The sequence below is a fragment of the Oryzias latipes genome, chromosome 15 (genome assembly GCF_002234675.1).
Source record: "Oryzias latipes chromosome 15, ASM223467v1".
Classification (NCBI taxonomy): domain Eukaryota; kingdom Metazoa; phylum Chordata; class Actinopteri; order Beloniformes; family Adrianichthyidae; genus Oryzias; species Oryzias latipes.
Window position 1 is genome coordinate 27243095 of NC_019873.2, and position 18251 is coordinate 27261345.

Here is an 18251-nt window from a genome sequence, read left to right on the forward strand (position 1 = left end):
TGGTGGATTGACAAAGAACCAGAACGGGCTACCCTCTGTATGCATTTTCCTTCTGTTTTCTGGAGTTTGTGTGTTGGTGGTGGGAAAAGAACACAACAATGAAAAGCTGAGAACAATAATGTTTAAAATAAACTTTGGTCAGATGATGCTAAGACATTTTTTACTGGATCTGCAGGTCGAAATTACCTATAAATGAAGACTTTTTGCAAACCTTTTATTTACCAGTGATGCTTTGCTTTAGCTTGAAACCCCTGCCCTTAAACACAGGCTGTGTAGCGTAAAAGAGTCCGACCATTGTGGCGAGCAGTGACAGCGAAACCTTGAGTGTTGATCAAACACATCTGTAAGGGCCGAGGGCTGCAATTGAAGGATAATTGGTTGTTGAAATGAAACTCTGTCATAAGACCAGGAAATTCCAGTTTCATGCACACGGGTCTGGAAAGGTCAGCACCAGGTTCAACACCTGGCTTCATAAAATCCATAAATGAAAAGACCACACAGAAGCGCTTCTCGGTCAGGAAACGGCACCGGAGTGACACGGAGACGGCAGGATTACTGTTGACACATCGCACAGTCAATTACTTCTCGTTTCCTCTTGTTGTTCCTTTTTCATACTCAAACATTACGGCAGCTGTTCTGCTCAAGACGCTTAATCTCAACGCCTCACACACAAAGACGAAGATTTTCTGACGTTGACAATTACCAGAAAACTCAGCTTTATAGGGGATCATAAAGATTGTAATTGATGCTATCAGTAGCTGCGTTTCCATCTCATTTATGATAGAAGTTCTAGAGATGTCAAAAAAAACACAATTTCTTAAATAAACTGTTTCCAAAAAATCCTCATTATGCAAATAAACACAAACCAACTCACTCATTCAAAAACAAGGCAACGGATGTGAACAACAAATACGTTCAAATTCCTGCACTAGCGCTCATCATCATCAATCAAAGAAGGCGTTGGCGTCTTCTTCATGGAGCGGCGAGCTCCTTCCACGTCGGAGCGGCTACGGATGAAGACATTTTAGGAAATAGGGGTTGGTGATTTTACTCTGGATCCATCAATTCCACATGACACGCTCAACTTTTGATGAGCTGTGATGCTGTGGGACCGCTGGTGGCGCCCGCTGCGCAGCGCCAAAGGCAGCGCCAAAGGCAGCCAGGTCCTACCAAGAAGCAAACTGCCATCCAGCTGTTGGTCACGTGATGTGTGAAATATGTCAATTTCCATGCGCATCAAAAACCACCACCTCCAAGCACAAAACCTTTTTTTTAAATGCAAGTTTTTTTCTTCATTCTGGTGTTTCCATTAGGCTAATTTATAATCAGAATCCCATTTCTGCAATTTGTTTCAAATACCCGTCTATGGACGCTAAATAATAAAACCCACAATAAGCATAATTACTTATGACCGTAGGGGAAAAAGGATCTTGTGGTTTTATCTTTCTCTGATTGGGCAGTTCCAAATCTATGACCAATGCAACCAGGAGGACAAATAAATCAACTTGGAGGCATCACCAGAGGGAGATCGCATTGTTATTAATGAGACGACTCTGTTCAGATACAAACGTCTCCGGTTCCGTCAGCCGGACTGATTGTGCGTGTTTTCCATAATGACGTCCCAAAAGCTCGACTCTCTGATGAACAGGAACCAACATCACAAACCTGTGAGACACGGCAAACTGAAGATCAAATGTCAGGAGCCCATTTGTGTTTATATGAATGTTTTCCTCCAAACACAGTTCCTCTGATCAAAAGAGAAGCGTTTATCAGGTGGCACCGGCGTTTTAGGCGCCACTCTGAACTGACGGGAGCCTATTGGAGGGAAATGCTGGCTTTCTGCTGAAAATAAATCTGTTTGTTTTTTTTACTAAAACTTCAAAATGAACCAGATTTGAAATGGAAACTTCAAAGCTAACAAACATCCACCTGTCATGATTTTGAGCCATATTTGAAGATCATGTGTGTAACTTTCATTAGCCTTACATAATACATTTATTAGACGTATGACAATGGTATATTCCATTTCCATGATGTCCCCTGAGCCTCAAGGTAACAACAAAACACGCCTCAGACCCTCTTAAGATCTCCATGACCCTCCACTCAAAAAAACGGTCCAACTCCCTGCATGGGTGCATGTGGCTCAGGCTTTAGATGGATCCATGAGTTCTCTGGCTACATTTCTGTAGCTCAAACCAAAGATAGGAAACGAGTCAGCTTTAATGTGAACCAAACGGAAATAGCATTTGTAGCATACGTATGATGACCGCATGCTTACTGTGCTGTTTGTTCCACAGCACATGGGAGGAAGAATGTCTGTTTAATCAACAGTTTCCTGTGACAGTCCAAGATTTGGATGCGACTTTCCAGAAATCCCACATGGTACCAGAAAAGATCCTCATCAATATTGAAGAGACTCTTCACTGGGAGGTAAAACAGCACAGAGAAGGCATGAAATAAAACCATTTTGAGTGCTGATTGAGGGAGACTATAGTCTTTATATGAGGGCTCCTTATTATTTTAGGTGCACATAAAAAAGAAGATTGGAGAATATTAGGGTAAGATTGCATTAGAAGCAGATAAAGTTCAGTCTTACTGCTCATTGCTATGGGCATGGTGTGCTTATAATCAATACCGCAGCATATTCTCACCAGCACATTCCAGAGATTAACGTCTCCTTCTGTTGCTACCAGGTTGTGTGGAAATGTCACATTTTACATATCTTACTATTTCACCTCACATAAAGTTCCTCAGTTTCCCTGAAATGAAGGGAATGTCAGAACAAGGTGACGTTTGCCTGCACCTGAAGCTCTTCCCGCTGTGCTCACCTCTTGATGAATTAGGTCGCTGAGGCAATCGGGTGTCCAATGGTCATTAATTCCCAAATAGGCGGAAGAGTAGCGCAACTACTATGGGCACAACTGGATAATTGGCCCGGTGCTGCCGATGATTTGGATCAGGCAAACAGAAAGGACTAATTTAAATGGTAGTGTGACCTTTTTAAGCTTCTGTCTAATTAACCTTTGTTGAGGCACGCAGGTGTGCGGCGTGTGTGAATGTGGGCCACAAATAACGGCGCGTCCCAAAGGCAGTTAAATGATGATACCACCTGAAAAACTTTTGCAGCACAAAGTGTGAAGTGTAATCAAGAGCTTTATGCACAGCCATGTTATGATCTGGACAGAAGGACCAAAAGGGTAATTAGCGGACCCCCCCCCACCCGGGTCTGCCCAAAAGCATCAGCTGTAGAGTTTCTCTCTATCCCCAAAGAAACATTTGTTCATTTCTTTATATTTTACAAGTCTTCATATTTGTGTTGTATGTGGTTTTCTTAAGCTTTTAGATTCCCCTAGACATAAAAAAGGCTTAACATTGGGGTTGTAACAGGGTGTAAGCTAGCAGGAGAGCATGTAAACAATGGCATGATGGGATATCAGTGGAGGCTTACTTCTGCAGCAACAGTCCCGCCCATAACCTAGAGGGAGATTTTCTGCAGAAAACTCAGTAGAAAAAAAAGTGCATTAACATGTTTCCTCTACAGGTTTACCATCTTGATTAGGGCTGTAGGGAGAAATCGATGTATCGTGATATTTCATCGATTTAAAATGCTGTCTGGACGATATTTATTTAAGTCAGCAGCTGACTCTTGTTTTCCACAGTCTGCCGTGCAGACTGTCACGTAAATAAAGCCTTTTAGCCACATTCAAGCGCTCTCCTTCACCCCGTCATGCTGTCTCCTCACACTTTATTGTTTCTGGAAAGATTTGTTTTTTTTCCATTATTTTTGAAGCACCGTTTAAAAGTACTGAAGATGCTACATTAAGCAACGTTGAAATGACGGCGCACCTGTGTCCCCCCCCCCCCCCCCCCAACAGGTTTGATCCTTTTTTTACCTAAAGACCTCCCTATCAACCCGTAAGGGGCAGTTGGGGAATAAGGCTTTATCGAAAGTGAAGTGAAAATCCTGTAAACCTTGCATAAGTGTGCTTATCTCTATGATCAGAAATACGTTTTTATGCACAAAAACTAAATCAGATGTTTTCTTCCCTGATTTCATCTTCCCTCCAACAATTTAAACCTAAGTTATTCATGTAAAGCTTTCTTTAAAACCTGCCAACGTGAATCTATTTTTTAGAACTTACAAAATATGCCCTAAAGGCTTCAAGGGGGGGTAAACCCTCATGGCTTTAAAATTTATTATTGGAGTAAATAATAATAATCCTACAATAAAATATACCAGAAAAAGAAAAATATGTAGAAAATAAAATGTGCATTCTTAAAGGGTGCTAAATTAATTGCGTGTAATGAGCACATCGACTGGGACATATGGATGCTGATGAGACATGTATGAGAGAAGTATGACGGTGGTGAGATGTGCTGTAGGTCAGACAGAGGAGTTCAAGGTGGAGGTGGGACTACACCAAGGATCAGCTTTGAGTCCTTTTTTGTTTGCTATGCTGATGGACAGGCTGACAGACGAGGTAAGACAGGAATCTCCCTGGACAATGATGTTTGCGGATGACATTGTAATTTGCAGTGAGAGTAGAGAGCAGGTGGAGGAACAGCTAGAGAGGTGGAGGTTTGCTCTGGAAAGAAGAGGCATGAAGGTCAGTCGTAGTAAGACAGAATACATGTGTCTGAACGAGAGGGATCAAGGTAGAAGCGTTAGGTTACAGGGGGCTGAGGTGAAGAAGGTGCAGGAGTTTAAGTACTTGGGGTCAACAGTTCAGTGTGATGGAGAGTGTGGAAAAGAGGTGAAGAGGCGAGTGCAGGCAGGTTGGAGCGGTTGGAGGAAAGTGTCAGGAGTGTTGTGTGACAGAAGAGTGTCAGCAAGACTCAAAGGAAAGGTGTACAAGACAGTGGTGAGACCAGCTCTGCTCTATGGGTTAGAGACGGTAGCAGTGAGACAGAGACAAGAGGCTGAGATGGAGGTAGCGGAGATGAAGATGTTGAGGTTCTCCTTAGGAGTGACCAGGTTAGACAGGATAAGGAACGAGTACATCAGAGGGACGGCTCATGTTGCCTGTGTTAGCGACAAAGTCAGAGAAGCCAGACTGAGATGGTTTGGACATGTTCAGAGGAGGGACAGTGGATTTATTGGTAGAAGGATGTTGGAGATGGAGCTGCCTGGCAGGAGGGCAAGAGGACGGCCAAAGAGGAGATATATGGATGTCTTAACAGAGGACATGAAGTTGGCTAATGTTAGGGTAGAAGATGTTCATGATAGAGTGAAGTGGAAAACGATGATTCGCTGTGGCGACCCCTGATGGGAAAAGCCGAAAGAGAAAGAAGATTGGAGTAAATAATAATAATCCTACAATAAAATATACCAGAAAAAGAAAAATATGTAGAAAATAAAATGTGCATTCTTAAAGGGTGCTAAATTAATTGCGTGTAATGAGCACATCGACTGGGACATATGGATGCTGATGAGTCTGTTATAGTCGTTTTTTGGGGGGGGGTAAAAAGTTACAAGGCATTTGTTCAGAGGAGTGAAAAATCTTTCTAACGCATGAACCTAAATCCACAAAGAGAAATCCAAAAAGCATGCAGGCCACGTCATTTTGAACAACAAAGGGAATGCTGTCAGAATGTCAGAACTGAATGTAAGACATTGTTTTATCCAGCATGTCAACAGAGTATCCTTCTCTTGAAAACACCCTGGGGGCACGCACCCCCCACCCCTTTGATACAGTGTTGTTTGTCCCCGTCATGTCAAACACTATTTAGTGGGGGCCATCAGCTGTAATCTTCAAACAGAATGTGCATGCTGATGTATGTCACCGTACCATACTGCTGTTGGAGAATGCATTCTGGGAGCAAATTGGGCAAAGATGAATGAGAACTAAAGCTCCTGGCAGCCTTGGAATAAGCCAACAGAGAAGGGCGGCTAATCCTATCATTCTACACTATTCCTCTACAATCCACTTGGCTTTTGGTTTCTTTCTTTTTTTCTTTTTTTTTGTGGCTTCCCTGCTGGATCTTTTCGAAGCCAGTGCGTTATGGCTACAAAACACTCCCAAGGCCGCCTGGGAGTCAGACAGGAGGTCACTAAATACAGTCTGAGACCCTGTCACTGCCCACACTGGCAGCTGCCAACCCACAGCCTGAAATAGTAAAAAAAATAAATTAAAAAAAAGACAAATACTGGAGTCAAGAACTCCATCAAAGTCCAAAAGCAACAAGCAGAAATGGAAAAGCTTAGGAAAAGTTTGTTTCATTTAGGAGCCAACAGAACAAAATTCTGTCATCTTGTCTTTGTAAGTGTGCAATAAGTAAAGTGGACTTTTGGCGTTCTTTTGTTCTAAAGGTCACAGCATAATGGGTACTTAGTATAATCTCTAAAGCAAATCAGAGAGCGAGGCAGAATGTTTTCCAGATGGCGGCGTCTCTTTCAGCCCGACAGACAGATGCTGCGTTTGCTTCCTGGAAGAATCGGAGCAACCTTCCATGGCTAACTCAGATTCCACTTTTGAATGGCTTCATGGCTGTTTGGAGATAAGATCCTCAAGAGTCGGATTTTACACACACCAAGGAAATGACAATTCAGAGTCTCTTTATGTTACAGGAAATGTAATGTTTAGCATCTGCTGGAAAAGTCGTGAACTAACGTCTAGTACTGTTGACATTAAACATACTAGCATGAGGGCTGGGAATCTATGGACACCTCAGCGATTTGATTAAGAAACAATCATCAATACATCTGGAGTCTGTGGATTTCAAAAAAAAAGGTTTTCTCTTCCCCACAAGACACTACACCAGGGGGGTTTGCAACCGGAGCTTTTACCCCTCCATTGTGGCTTCTTGGTTAAAAAAGTAACTGTAAAGTAAAAAGTAAAAAAACAACTCACTTTTTTTTTTAACTCCTTCACAAACAGCTGAAGGTCCGTCGCCTACATATCACAAGTCAAACGAAAACAGACAATCCATCCATAGTCGGGAACACAACCAGAATTAAGGGGGATTTTCATCATTTCAACAAATGTAGGGATTTTAGGCACGGATAGTTTGGTAGAGGATGATTTAATTAGCACTTATTTAATTTTGGTTTGTTATATTTACACACTTTTGGTTGAGTTGAACTAACAACAGTAAAATCAACATTTTTATTTAATCACTGCTTATATTACACTACCTTTTGCTGGTACAGGGTCTATTTTATTTTAAAAGATGTCAAAAGTCATAAACCATTTTAGATTAAAAAAAATGCTATTTTTCTATTTCTGTTTATGTTTTATTTATGCAAAAAAATATAAATATAATATATAAAATATTAATATATATATATATATATATATATTTATATATATATGTATATATGTATTTTTTTTATTATTATCATACAGTAACAATAACATAAATACACATCAGTGTTTTCTTTTTATTCTAGAAGGTGAAGTAAAACTTTGTAGCTCCCACTGGATTGTTGTTGGTCAGGAACCGACCTGAATGGCTGGTTAAGGGTTAAAGGTTGCAGACGCTGCACGAGACTGACCGTTCTCCACCAAAATGCATTTAAGTAAAGACAAGAAGAATTTGCTTTTCTAACTGTTATTACCAACACAAAAAGTATGACATGAAAAGTGTTTGGTTTTATGATTAAAAATCTTTTACAGAATAAACAATAGGGTTTTTAAAGAAAAATAATTCCCTGAACTAAACAACTTTAAATAACAAAATAATGTGACCTTTTTCCAATAGATCAGCATTAAAGGGCCACTCTGAATAAAATGATGTTTTTGGTGTTTTTAACATGTACTTCAAATAAAAAGAAAATGAAAATTCTGAGTATTTCTTTATTTAGGACGAAAGCAGACAAAGATCGTATTTGTGACGTAAAAAATACGCTGGGTGGACAACAAGCTCCCTGCGCCGCTTCTCTCTCATGGCGACTTACGCTGAAACGATTGTGTCATTTTTATCCAAAATAAAAAGAAAACCTAGGACATAGTTACTGTAGAGCAGCGAGAGTTCATTAGAAATGAATTGTGGGTTGGACTGTCCGTGTGGAGCAACCCCGCCCCCCCCCTTCCCCAGGAGGCTGTGGGCAATAACCTTTTTTGTAAACAGCATTTTTTTCCATCTGTTTCTGATTCATTACAATTTGGATCCTCGGAAATTCCATTTTAATCCTAATTTTCTTGATAAATGTCCTCCATCGTCACACGGACATGTTAAAAACACCAAAACCCCATTTTCATGGGAGTGGATCAGCTGTTCTGCATCTTTGTGTTCCCTTTAAAAAATGTGCTGCCCGTTATTGTTCCGCTTCAAACCTTTAACCCTGGTGCTATCCTAGGCACTTTAACATTGGGAGTTGGGTCATCTAGACCCACTAGACAGTGCGTTGAACCTTTTTTCTTCAATGATCTTCACTTTTGTCCATGGATTACATGAAATCTTTCCACCTTTATCCACCTTTGTCATGGTAGGAATAACACGTCAATGTCAGGGTGGGGTCATTTTGACCCCACAAAATAGCACAAGGGTTGAGGTAAATCCCATTAATTCTTTCGATTCTTGAATATATAAAATTCACATCACGATCCAGAACCGTTTATGGATCATAATTAATGCATCTAATAACCAATAATATAAAAAATGTCTATGATTTTCATCGATCACCACAGAAGTTCAGGTCTTGTAAGAAAAAGACGTAATGGGAACTAGATCCCCTCGTCGGCTCTCCACCTGCTCAGGAGGCAAATAGCAAACTGTCATGTAGCAAGCAGTGAGCAGAGGAGGGGGCTGTTTGACAACATGCTGTTCATAAGCCCCGAGCTGCAGCCGAGCAGCCCCTCCGCCTGCAGGACGCGGCCAGTCGCAGCTCGGGGGGGAGCATCCCGCCGTCTCCGATAAAAGGAGGACTGTTGTGCATCTTCGACATGCACGTAAAATCCATGCATGCAGACAGAACATAATCTCAGTCAGTAGGATCTGAAAAACCAACAGGCCCCGCAGTGACTTCAAAAATATTAAACATATTAAGTGTGAAGGCTTAATGTCTCTTCATTATAGAGAGCATTTAGTTTTAATGTCTGGTTTTAACAGCGAGTGTCTTGGCTCAAACAAACCATATTTTTCCATCTGAATCTCTCTGCGAGTCCTAAATCTGCTTCCATTTATCCTGAAAGCATTGCAGCATAGACATAAAACACACAGACCTGCTTTCAGGTCTCTACACTTAATGAGTTACTGAAACACCCCGCAGGAGAGGGAATAATTTAGGTTGATATTTTAGGAGAGATTTTTTCCCCTCTTTGACATTGAATTAGGAAAAAAAGAAAAAAAAAACAGGCTTGAATTAGATTTTTGTGTCTTATTTATAGTTTTAAAAGAAGAAGAAAAACTAATTTCAGGGACAGCGACACAACTATCCATCCATTTTGGCGTCGTTTTCAGCCTGAGGTTTCACTGGATGAAAAGGACACTAAAGAGGAAGCAGGCCGCCACAAGGACGCACAGGGAAGAAGAAAAAACGTGCAAGCAACCATCTGGAGACGATTTAGAAAGATCAACCAAACATGGAGCTTTGTCATTATTGGAGAAACTAAAGTATTAACGAAGAAAAACTCTCAGGAAGGAGGAAATACAAACATAGAATTGACTACACGGAAAGGGGGTTTTGAGATCATTACAACTTTAGTTAGACAAAAATTCATGATAATAACAGTTTTTCTGACAGAATTGACCATTTTATCAATAAAAGTCCAACTCTTTGTTTAGGTTAAATCACCAGCCGTGGATTTGTTTTTTGACCAAACTAAACTAGTTCTAATGCCAAGATTTGACAAATCCAGAGGCATTTCCCGGCATCATGTTGAATCAAAATGAAATCGTAAACTTGTAATTTGAAACCAAATCAATCAAATCCAATCAAATTCCCTCCAACAATAAAAGAAAAGGGGAAAGTTTGGGGGTTTACCTTCATCCTCAAGGAGCCAACAAAATGTGACAGATTTTATCGTAACAGTTGAAGCTAAAAAAATCAGACGCCAATTTCAACATCATCAGCCGTTTAACCCTTGTGCTATCCAAGGCACGTTAGCGTTGGGGGTTGGGTCATTTAGACCCACTAGACAGTGCTCTGAACCTTTTTTCTTCAATGATTTGTGATCTTCACTGGTGTCCATGGATTACATGAAATCTTTCCACCTTTATGCACCTTTGTCATGGTAGGGAGAACACGTCAATGGAAGGGTGGGGTAATTTTGACCCCACAAGATAGCACAAGGGTTATGATGTGACAGATAAATACAAAAAGACAGTCTCCAAAACCAGTTATTTCTAAATATCATCATAATTGTGAATCCACTGGTTGAAAAAACTTTATTAGCAGCGTCTTTGTAACACTAGACAACCAGTTGTCGAATATTCTGCATTATTATTATGGTCTGTAGGAACAACTGTCACAATAAATTCCTATTTGGAGCAGTTAAATGCAGCTTTCCTTTATGTTGAAGTGGAAGGCTCTTCTTCTGTTTCCTCTCTGGATCTTTTCTGCCAAAAGAAACTTTCCAAATATGTTTGTTTCTTGTTATTGTTGCTAGTTTGAGGGTTTCAGTTGAGCGGTCGGAGCAGCGGCTTTCAGAAAGTAGCGGATGGATTTTAGACATCTGAGCGACTTGACATGAAGAATGAGTCCGACGTGGTGAAGGGAATCCAGTAGTTTTTTTTCAAAATAAAACTTTCTTTAGAGACAGTTTAGAAATAAAACTGAAAAAATAAAAAGCTTGTGTTTTTTTTCCTCTGTGATCCAGTACTAACTGTTCTACGGACTGTTACCGGTCCGCAGCCCGAGGGTTGGGGACCGTTGATTTGCAGGGTTTGTGGATCTCATTCACCTCAGTTTCTTCTTTTGTTAAAAATAATAATAAAACTTTGTCTGCTTTTTAACCTGCAGACAATTACTAATGTTACAGATGTGAATAACAAATCCTGACAACTATAAAAAACACAGGACACAAGTGTGGTGTTATATTTTAAAGTAAGAGACTTTAGGAGTTTAGACTTCTACATTAACAGAGCATATATTAAAATAAAAAAAACATTTTAAAGTGAGAATAAACCAAAAAAAAAAATCACTTCAGCAATAATCATAAAATCGTAAAAGAGCAAAAACTTCTACTTAATTCATTTACAGGACTTCACAGAATAAAAGAAAAATAAAGAAAGAAAAATTGAAAGCTTCTTTTAAATACCACAATATGAAAATTATTTAACCTAGAAACTCCAAAATAACCACTTAATTCAATCGCCTGGGGTTGCCTAAAGACACATCTTGAATTTTTCTATATTCCATCCCAGTGGAGCTGAGAGCGATTGCAACATCAAGGGACACAGAAAAGCTCCTGCATCTCATTTCTGACTTCTGGGGTTTTTTGGTAAATGTTCACTCAAATTCACCAAGCTGCCTTAAGCTAGACTTGTAGCATTTTCTGTCTGAAATTCAGTGGTATTCCGTGTTCATTCCCTCCTGACATGTTACATATAGAGGGGGATTTTGATATGACTGTGGCAGACAACTGTCATGCTGCCTCAAGGCTGGTTCTAACATGCAAGAAACACAGATCAAAAAGGCATTGCTTTTCCCTTTTATTGTGTCAGACTCACACAGATTTTGCATTTAACTGTGTTTTTTTCCTCCTCAACCTCCTAAAAGGGTGAAATCCCAGTTGGTGACCCAGACATTTTCACTTGTGGAACCTCTTTATGCCTATTTAGAGACCCACTTTGCAGGGTTCCTCCTTTTAGAAGTGCTGTTTCTTTGTGAGTGGGTCAAAGTACGCATTACCCCGATCAGTTAAACAATTGTGACTCACTCTGCAATCACAGGATCTCAAGAGGCTGAGCGTTTTCTTAAAAAACGTCTTCCACAGCGAGGCGGCTGCAGAAAAAGTACTACACGGCTCATTTTCCTGCCTGTTGTTACAACAAAAAGAAACTAAATACACTGTAACTCAGATAATGTCAATCATTACACCTATCCTCCAAGACCTGTCAATCAACGACCACCAGGTTCCTCGGTCAGATCAACACAGAGCAGCTGTGCAAATACATAGACAGAATCTAGTTTGTCTGAAATGAAAACAAATACGATGTTTCCTGAAAAAGCTGTGCGTCGTTGAATAAATAAATGAATGCAAAGACAGACCTGAAGTGACAGTTTTTCAAATGCTAAGTGCCTGTAAGCACTTTGCATTTCCAGACTGTAAGATATGCTGCTGGGTTTGACAAAAATCAAAAATAGGATTAATCTTTGATAGTTCTTTGGTTTCCTAAAAGACTCACAGGTCTGTAACAATTCAATTCAATTCAATATTATTTATGTAGCCTCATATTACAACCATAGTCGTCTCAATGGGCTCCATACTGGTAATTGTATGATAAACATGAAATCATCAGGTGGGTGGTTCCTGTGACGTCATTTCCGGGTGAGCGTAATCCAGTGCTGGTCGTGTTTGACTGTTGCTCTCTTGTTTGGCATTAGCCTGACTACTTTTGCTTAACTTAAGCGTTATTTGGGTTAATATTCAAATTCACAACTAGCACCTTTTAGTAGCGAATACACTACTGCAGGGGTGGCGAACACGCGGCTCTCGAGCCGCATGCGGCTCCTGGCCAATGAGCGTGCGGCTCTTTGCGTGTCATCATATTTTCTATATACTGTGCCTCATTTCATAATTTTTTCCCTCTTAAACCACACTCAAACCCCCAGAGGGTGTTAAAAATAAATAATAAATATTAATAAAAGTAATTTAGCAGTCTGTGTGTTTGATGCTGCTCCCGACACATACGTGACCGCCAATCATTTGCGCGGGTTACGCCCAATGCCGGAACACACAGATACACATTTGTTGTGCTGCAGACCGTTACCCTCATGGTCAAAATGGTGAAATTCAGAGTATAAAGATAAACACGACGTTTCTGGAAGAATGGGAAGATTCTTACTTTTTTACTGAATGGAATGGCGTCACTGTATTTATTATTATGAGCTTTTGAAAGCAGTAAAATAGTTCATGGCAGAAAAGAACAAAACAGATCCCGGACAAAAATAAAAAAAACTCTTCCTGATCTGACACAAATTGTCTCCTTTATTAACAAGCTTTTCAAAGTGCACATTCACTTAACCTTCTTTGTGGAGCTCACAGCAGAAAGCTGCAATCTAAATGAATGAAGCGCAGAACGTGACGCTGCTTGCGCAACTGGACAGAAACGACCGCAGATCACTTTTCTCATGGATCCTTTACCGGAGATGATTGAGCTGGAATCTCTCTGAAAGAAGGCCCTGTTACGTTTTGGAGAACGGAGAAATCCCCATGTGTGAAAGAGCTGCTCTCAATCTGCTGTCCACGTTCTACTCAATATGTCCTGTTTATTACCTGGAAACACGTGAACTCAAGGCATCGGTTCGTTCTGACCGACACTCACGTAAAGGAACTGATCAGAGAGGCTACCGGGGGTTAGCCCTGCCTTCAGCCTCTAAGACTCATGGGAATGGGGGAATCTCAATTGTAAAACCATAAGTCAGGAACCTGTTTGCAGAAGTGATTCGAATGCTGTTTGGCTTCAACTTAATGGGCTCTAATGTGTACGGGGGGAGGGAATAACGCAGCCAGTTTCATGGTAACTCAGTTGATTAATACTCTGACGAATGAACTTAACTGTTGCAATGTAGTAACATTTAATATATTATTTGCTTTTAATGCAAAAAGTCAATCATTCAATTTTATATAAAAAACATGTAAAGGCAAGAAATTCTAATGAAGGTAAAAATTAATTTAAGATGCACACAACTGAAATGTAATGTATTTAATGTGTTTATTGTGAATATGAATCACTTAGACACCAGAAGGATGCTCTTTCCAGATGTTTGTGTGTTTGTTGGTGTTAGGGTCATTGAAAGAGGAATGTTGAGTTGCAAAGAATCACCAGTTAAATATTGTTGGATGTACGGTGAAATATTCAGTTTTTATCATCGTAAATCTGACTTCAGAGGACTCGGTGCCTCACCAGCATCAACGTCACCGCCCATCACTGAGTAGTAGTAGTGTGTGGCAGAGAGAGCCAGAGAAAATAGTGAAATAGAGAGAGTGTGTGTGGGGGGGGGTCTGACCTCCAAGGTAGTCGCTGTGTTAACTCTGGCTAAGCTGCATTTGATGTGTGTATTGAGGGTGGACACTTTCCTTGAAATAAACACAAGTACAATACTTGCTGTTGTATTGTAGGGAGAGGAGTGTGTTATGGAAAATAATATGGCTTAAATTGTTTGTGTGTACGTCTTGGCAGGTCAGTGTGTTGTGTGGCTCTTTGACTCTCACAGTGAAAAAATTCGGCTCTTGGTGTCAAACTTGTTCGCCACCCCTGCACTACTGTGTTAACCACTTGCTGTCCACCTTCTCTCAGTTTGCTAAATAAACTACTTCTCTTTAGCTAAACACTGCTAGCCCTAGCTTTGCACTTTTTTAGCAAGGCTACTACTTCTTCTGCCTTTCACCCTCTCTCCTGCCTCATGTGCCATATGTTTAGTGATGATCCTGCCTCCTTTAGTGTAGATAGCTGTAGGTGTGTTAAGTGTAGTCTTGTGTTAGACTTGGAGGCCAGGCTAGAACAGATAGAGGCGCGACCACAGTATTTACTCCAAAGGTTAGAGCATGACATAGGGATCAGAGGATCTGCCCTCCAGTGGTTTAAATCCTATTTATCCGACAGGTACCAGTTCGTTAATGTAAATGGACAGTCCTCTCAGTGCACTCCAGTTAACTATGGAGTCCCACAGGGCTCAGTTTTAGGACCCATCCTGTTTATGATCTACATGCTTCCCTTAGGAAACGTAATCAGGAAACACAGCATTAGTCTTCATTGTTATGCCGACGATACGCAGTTGTATTTATCCATGAAACCTGACCAGAATGACAATATAGAGAAACTGAATGCCTGCATCAGAGACATCAAGACCTGGATGACAATTAATTACCCCCTCTTGAACCCAGAAAAAAACTGAGGTCATAATACTATGTCCTAAAAACCTCAGAGATGCTCTGTCTGATAGTCTCCCTGGATGGTGTAAGTATAGCCCCCTGAGGTTTCTTCGTTTTTTCCGGAATCCGTTTTTCTTTTAAGAGTTTTTCCTTACCGCAAAGGGGGGTCTAAGGGCAGGGATGCCAGTTTAGCTTAGTCAGTTTGTTACTTCAATTTAGTATTTTCCTATTTAACTCTATGCATTCACGATCCTTTTGATTATATGTTTTGCTTTTTCAATTACCAATACGAAGCCCATCGAGACGACTGTTGTTGTGAATTTGGGCTATACAAATAAAATTGAATTGAATTGAATCATTCAAGCCATAGAATTCAATAGGTAATGGCTAAACTAAACTAAACAGACTAGGCTAAACTGGGCTAAACTCCTCAGAGAAGGAGGGTCTTAGGGCAGGGGTCGGTCACGGTTTCTGTACTTTCATTAGCTGGCCTCTGGTTGGGAGCCAAGCAGGATGTTTGTTCAGAACATTAGACATTTAGCTTAATGGGACGATAATGATGTGTTATAAAATTATTGTTAGACCCCTGAGGAAGGAGAGACATAATCATAAGAGTGAGTGAGACGTTCCTTCACTGAGAACATTAACTTGGATGAAGGACACACCAGGAGTCTGAACCTCACCACACAGACAGAAGCAATGGAGCTCTGAGGGTTGGATTGGTGGCATTAGCAGACCACCCATCTATCACCTCTTTAACACCGGAGATGTCACCAGCGACACGGAAACAACACACGCTCTTTGACATATGGTAAATCTTTGACTATTGACGCGATCAGCGGGAATCAACATTATGCAACAGTAACGTAAACAGCACAAAGCCAATTTTCCCCGTGTCAGAAGCAAGGCTGTTTTTCTCCACCTCCGGTGTAAAAAAGGTTAAACAATGTAAATACCGTCGTCCCTCGCTGTGACGCGGTTAATATTTTGCGGTTCTCGTTGTTTTGAGGATTTTTTTTTATTACAAGTTTGCATGTGTTCTTTTTTCTTGCAATGCATTTTAGTCTGCGTCCTGATTGGCTGTCAATCAACCTTCTCCATGGTGTCTCCTCTACACTAGGGTTGGGCGATGTCCCCTAATTTGGCCGTTGACGATGTTTGCTGTCAACCATCGGGATGGACGATGACATCGTCGGGGGGGGGGGGATTTTTTACATTTTTCGTTCTTATATAACTGCTATTCGTTATTTTGCTTTTTTCATTTTATTTCCCAACTAATGGTTAATCCGCGATGATCCAGTATAAACTGAGGGAAGTGACTTTAACAGAAAAAGTAACAAGCAAAATAGAAAAGAAGTGGTCCGCTCCTGCACTTAACTAGCGAAGTGGACCGGCGGAGGGCGGATTTACAGCTTTATGTTTGATGGGAAGGGGGGGGGGGGGGGGTACATGAGCGGTATGTGTGGGAGATTTAAGACTGCGATCCGTCCCGCAGCTCTAGGGGTACGAGCTATCAAACTCAGAACCGGGTCTAAACGTGTGTCTGAGCACAGTTCGGATCGTCAGCACACACAGCGGTTTGAGCTTCAAAGCAGAAATTTCGCTCAGTCCTTAGAAAACATTCAATCAATCACGTGGATTTGTGTTTCCAGTCGTGTCCCGACTAAATAAAGGCTGATGTTATTCACAGGATGCAGCGCCACCCAAAGCTAATGTTGTTAGCCCGTGTTAGCATACTGCTAATCCTGGCTACGTTCAGAAAAAGCACTGACCACACGGATTAAAATTCAAATGATGAGCGAACAGGTGTTTCATAATATCCGTAACATTATTAAAAGCACGTTTAGAAGATCGTCTCGTATTTTACCGAGCTGACATGTCAATGTATATAGCTGCTCGCCGCTGTTATCGTTTTGTATTGAATTGTTACCTTCAATAAAGTTTGGAAAAAAAGCCGCTCGGCGGAAGTTGTATCCTCTTCCGGTTTTCAAACTGCGCATGTGCGAATACTGCGCGTGTGCGAATGATTTATTCCGACCGAAATTGTGACCTTAGTGAACTTTTTTATATTCTGAAAACATTTTTCTGGGCCCATGTACACGGTTGGATTCTAATCCGACCATTGATCCCATCAAGATATTTTGTACATGTAACCGCGGCTTATGATGTCGACGCGCAACGTGGCGGGGGCGTGGCATCACGATGGTGGTCTCTCCATCGGAATGTCAGTCACCCATCACGATGGACGATGATATCGTCCATCGGCACAACCCTACTCTACACAATTATTGGTTAGCTACATTTAAAAAAATCTTTGCTCACAACCTGATCTTTGTTTTAATTCTCAAATAATGTACTTATTTTTCTGTTAATGGAGTTTAAACAAGAGAGAAAAGTCTATGTAGTGTGTAATGAGGAGCTTTACGGCCTAAAAACATCAAGAATTATTTAAAATAATAATTATTTTTCCCATTTATTTACTCCTTTTAAAATTTTTAAATAAAATTTGAATTATAATTCATTTTAGCAATAATATACAAATAACAAGAATTTGTATTTTAAGACATGGTTTACTATAAATCCCAGCTATATTTAATTCAGGTTACCCAAAAACACAATCCTAGGCCCAAGTGTTATTTATGAACTGAGAGCATGTGTACAGTAATTTTTCTGAATTTTCCACCAATAATAAAAAATTAAAAAAAACAGAAAAATTCTTTCGTATTTCAATTTTTACTGTGAAATTCACTTGTTGTTTTTTTCAGGAAGCATTGTTTAAGCCTTCGAGAAACATCTCAGTAATTAACCAAAAAGCAGAAAGGTGCACATAAAGAGCTGTCTGCAGTCTGACATGCCAGAGTAATCCACAGGAAAAGCGTCTTCGTTTGACAAACATAAAGAGCAGCCATGCTGTTGTGTTCTCTGTTGTTTGTTGGATAAAGAAGATTAAGGCTTTTTTTGGGAGCTGTGTGTAAAATGAAAGGAGCTAAATCCTTCTGTTGACATAAGTTCTCAAAAATAAAAAATAAAAATGCTTTATCTCTGTGGAGCAGGAACGATCCTCGGTATCTTTCATCTACGTGGAACTGCGCAGAACTTTGAAGGGATGAAATCCTGTACTCACCACAGTCCTCAAGTTATGCTCTTCCATCAGCCTGAGGGAGTTCTGGTAGCACGAGGCGAGGTCGCTGCTCTCTGTGGGCCCCACATGACCTCTGGCCACCGGACCAACAGTATGGATCACATCTGCAAGAAGAGGAGCGGCGCAGT

At 40.6% G+C, this 18251-nt stretch overlaps 1 protein-coding gene across 3 annotated transcripts in view; it reads right to left on the minus strand.

The window, feature by feature from the left end:
• macrod2 (MACRO domain containing 2) overlaps positions 1 to 18251 on the minus strand; it is a 427744-nt gene that overhangs the window by 152892 nt on the left and 256601 nt on the right. For all 3 annotated transcript variants that reach the window (XM_023963152.1, XM_023963153.1, XM_023963151.1), the window contains exon 6: positions 18106 to 18227. In XM_023963152.1, coding sequence (XP_023818920.1) covers positions 18106 to 18227 — 122 coding nt within the window. The remainder of the gene's footprint in view (positions 1 to 18105; positions 18228 to 18251) is intronic.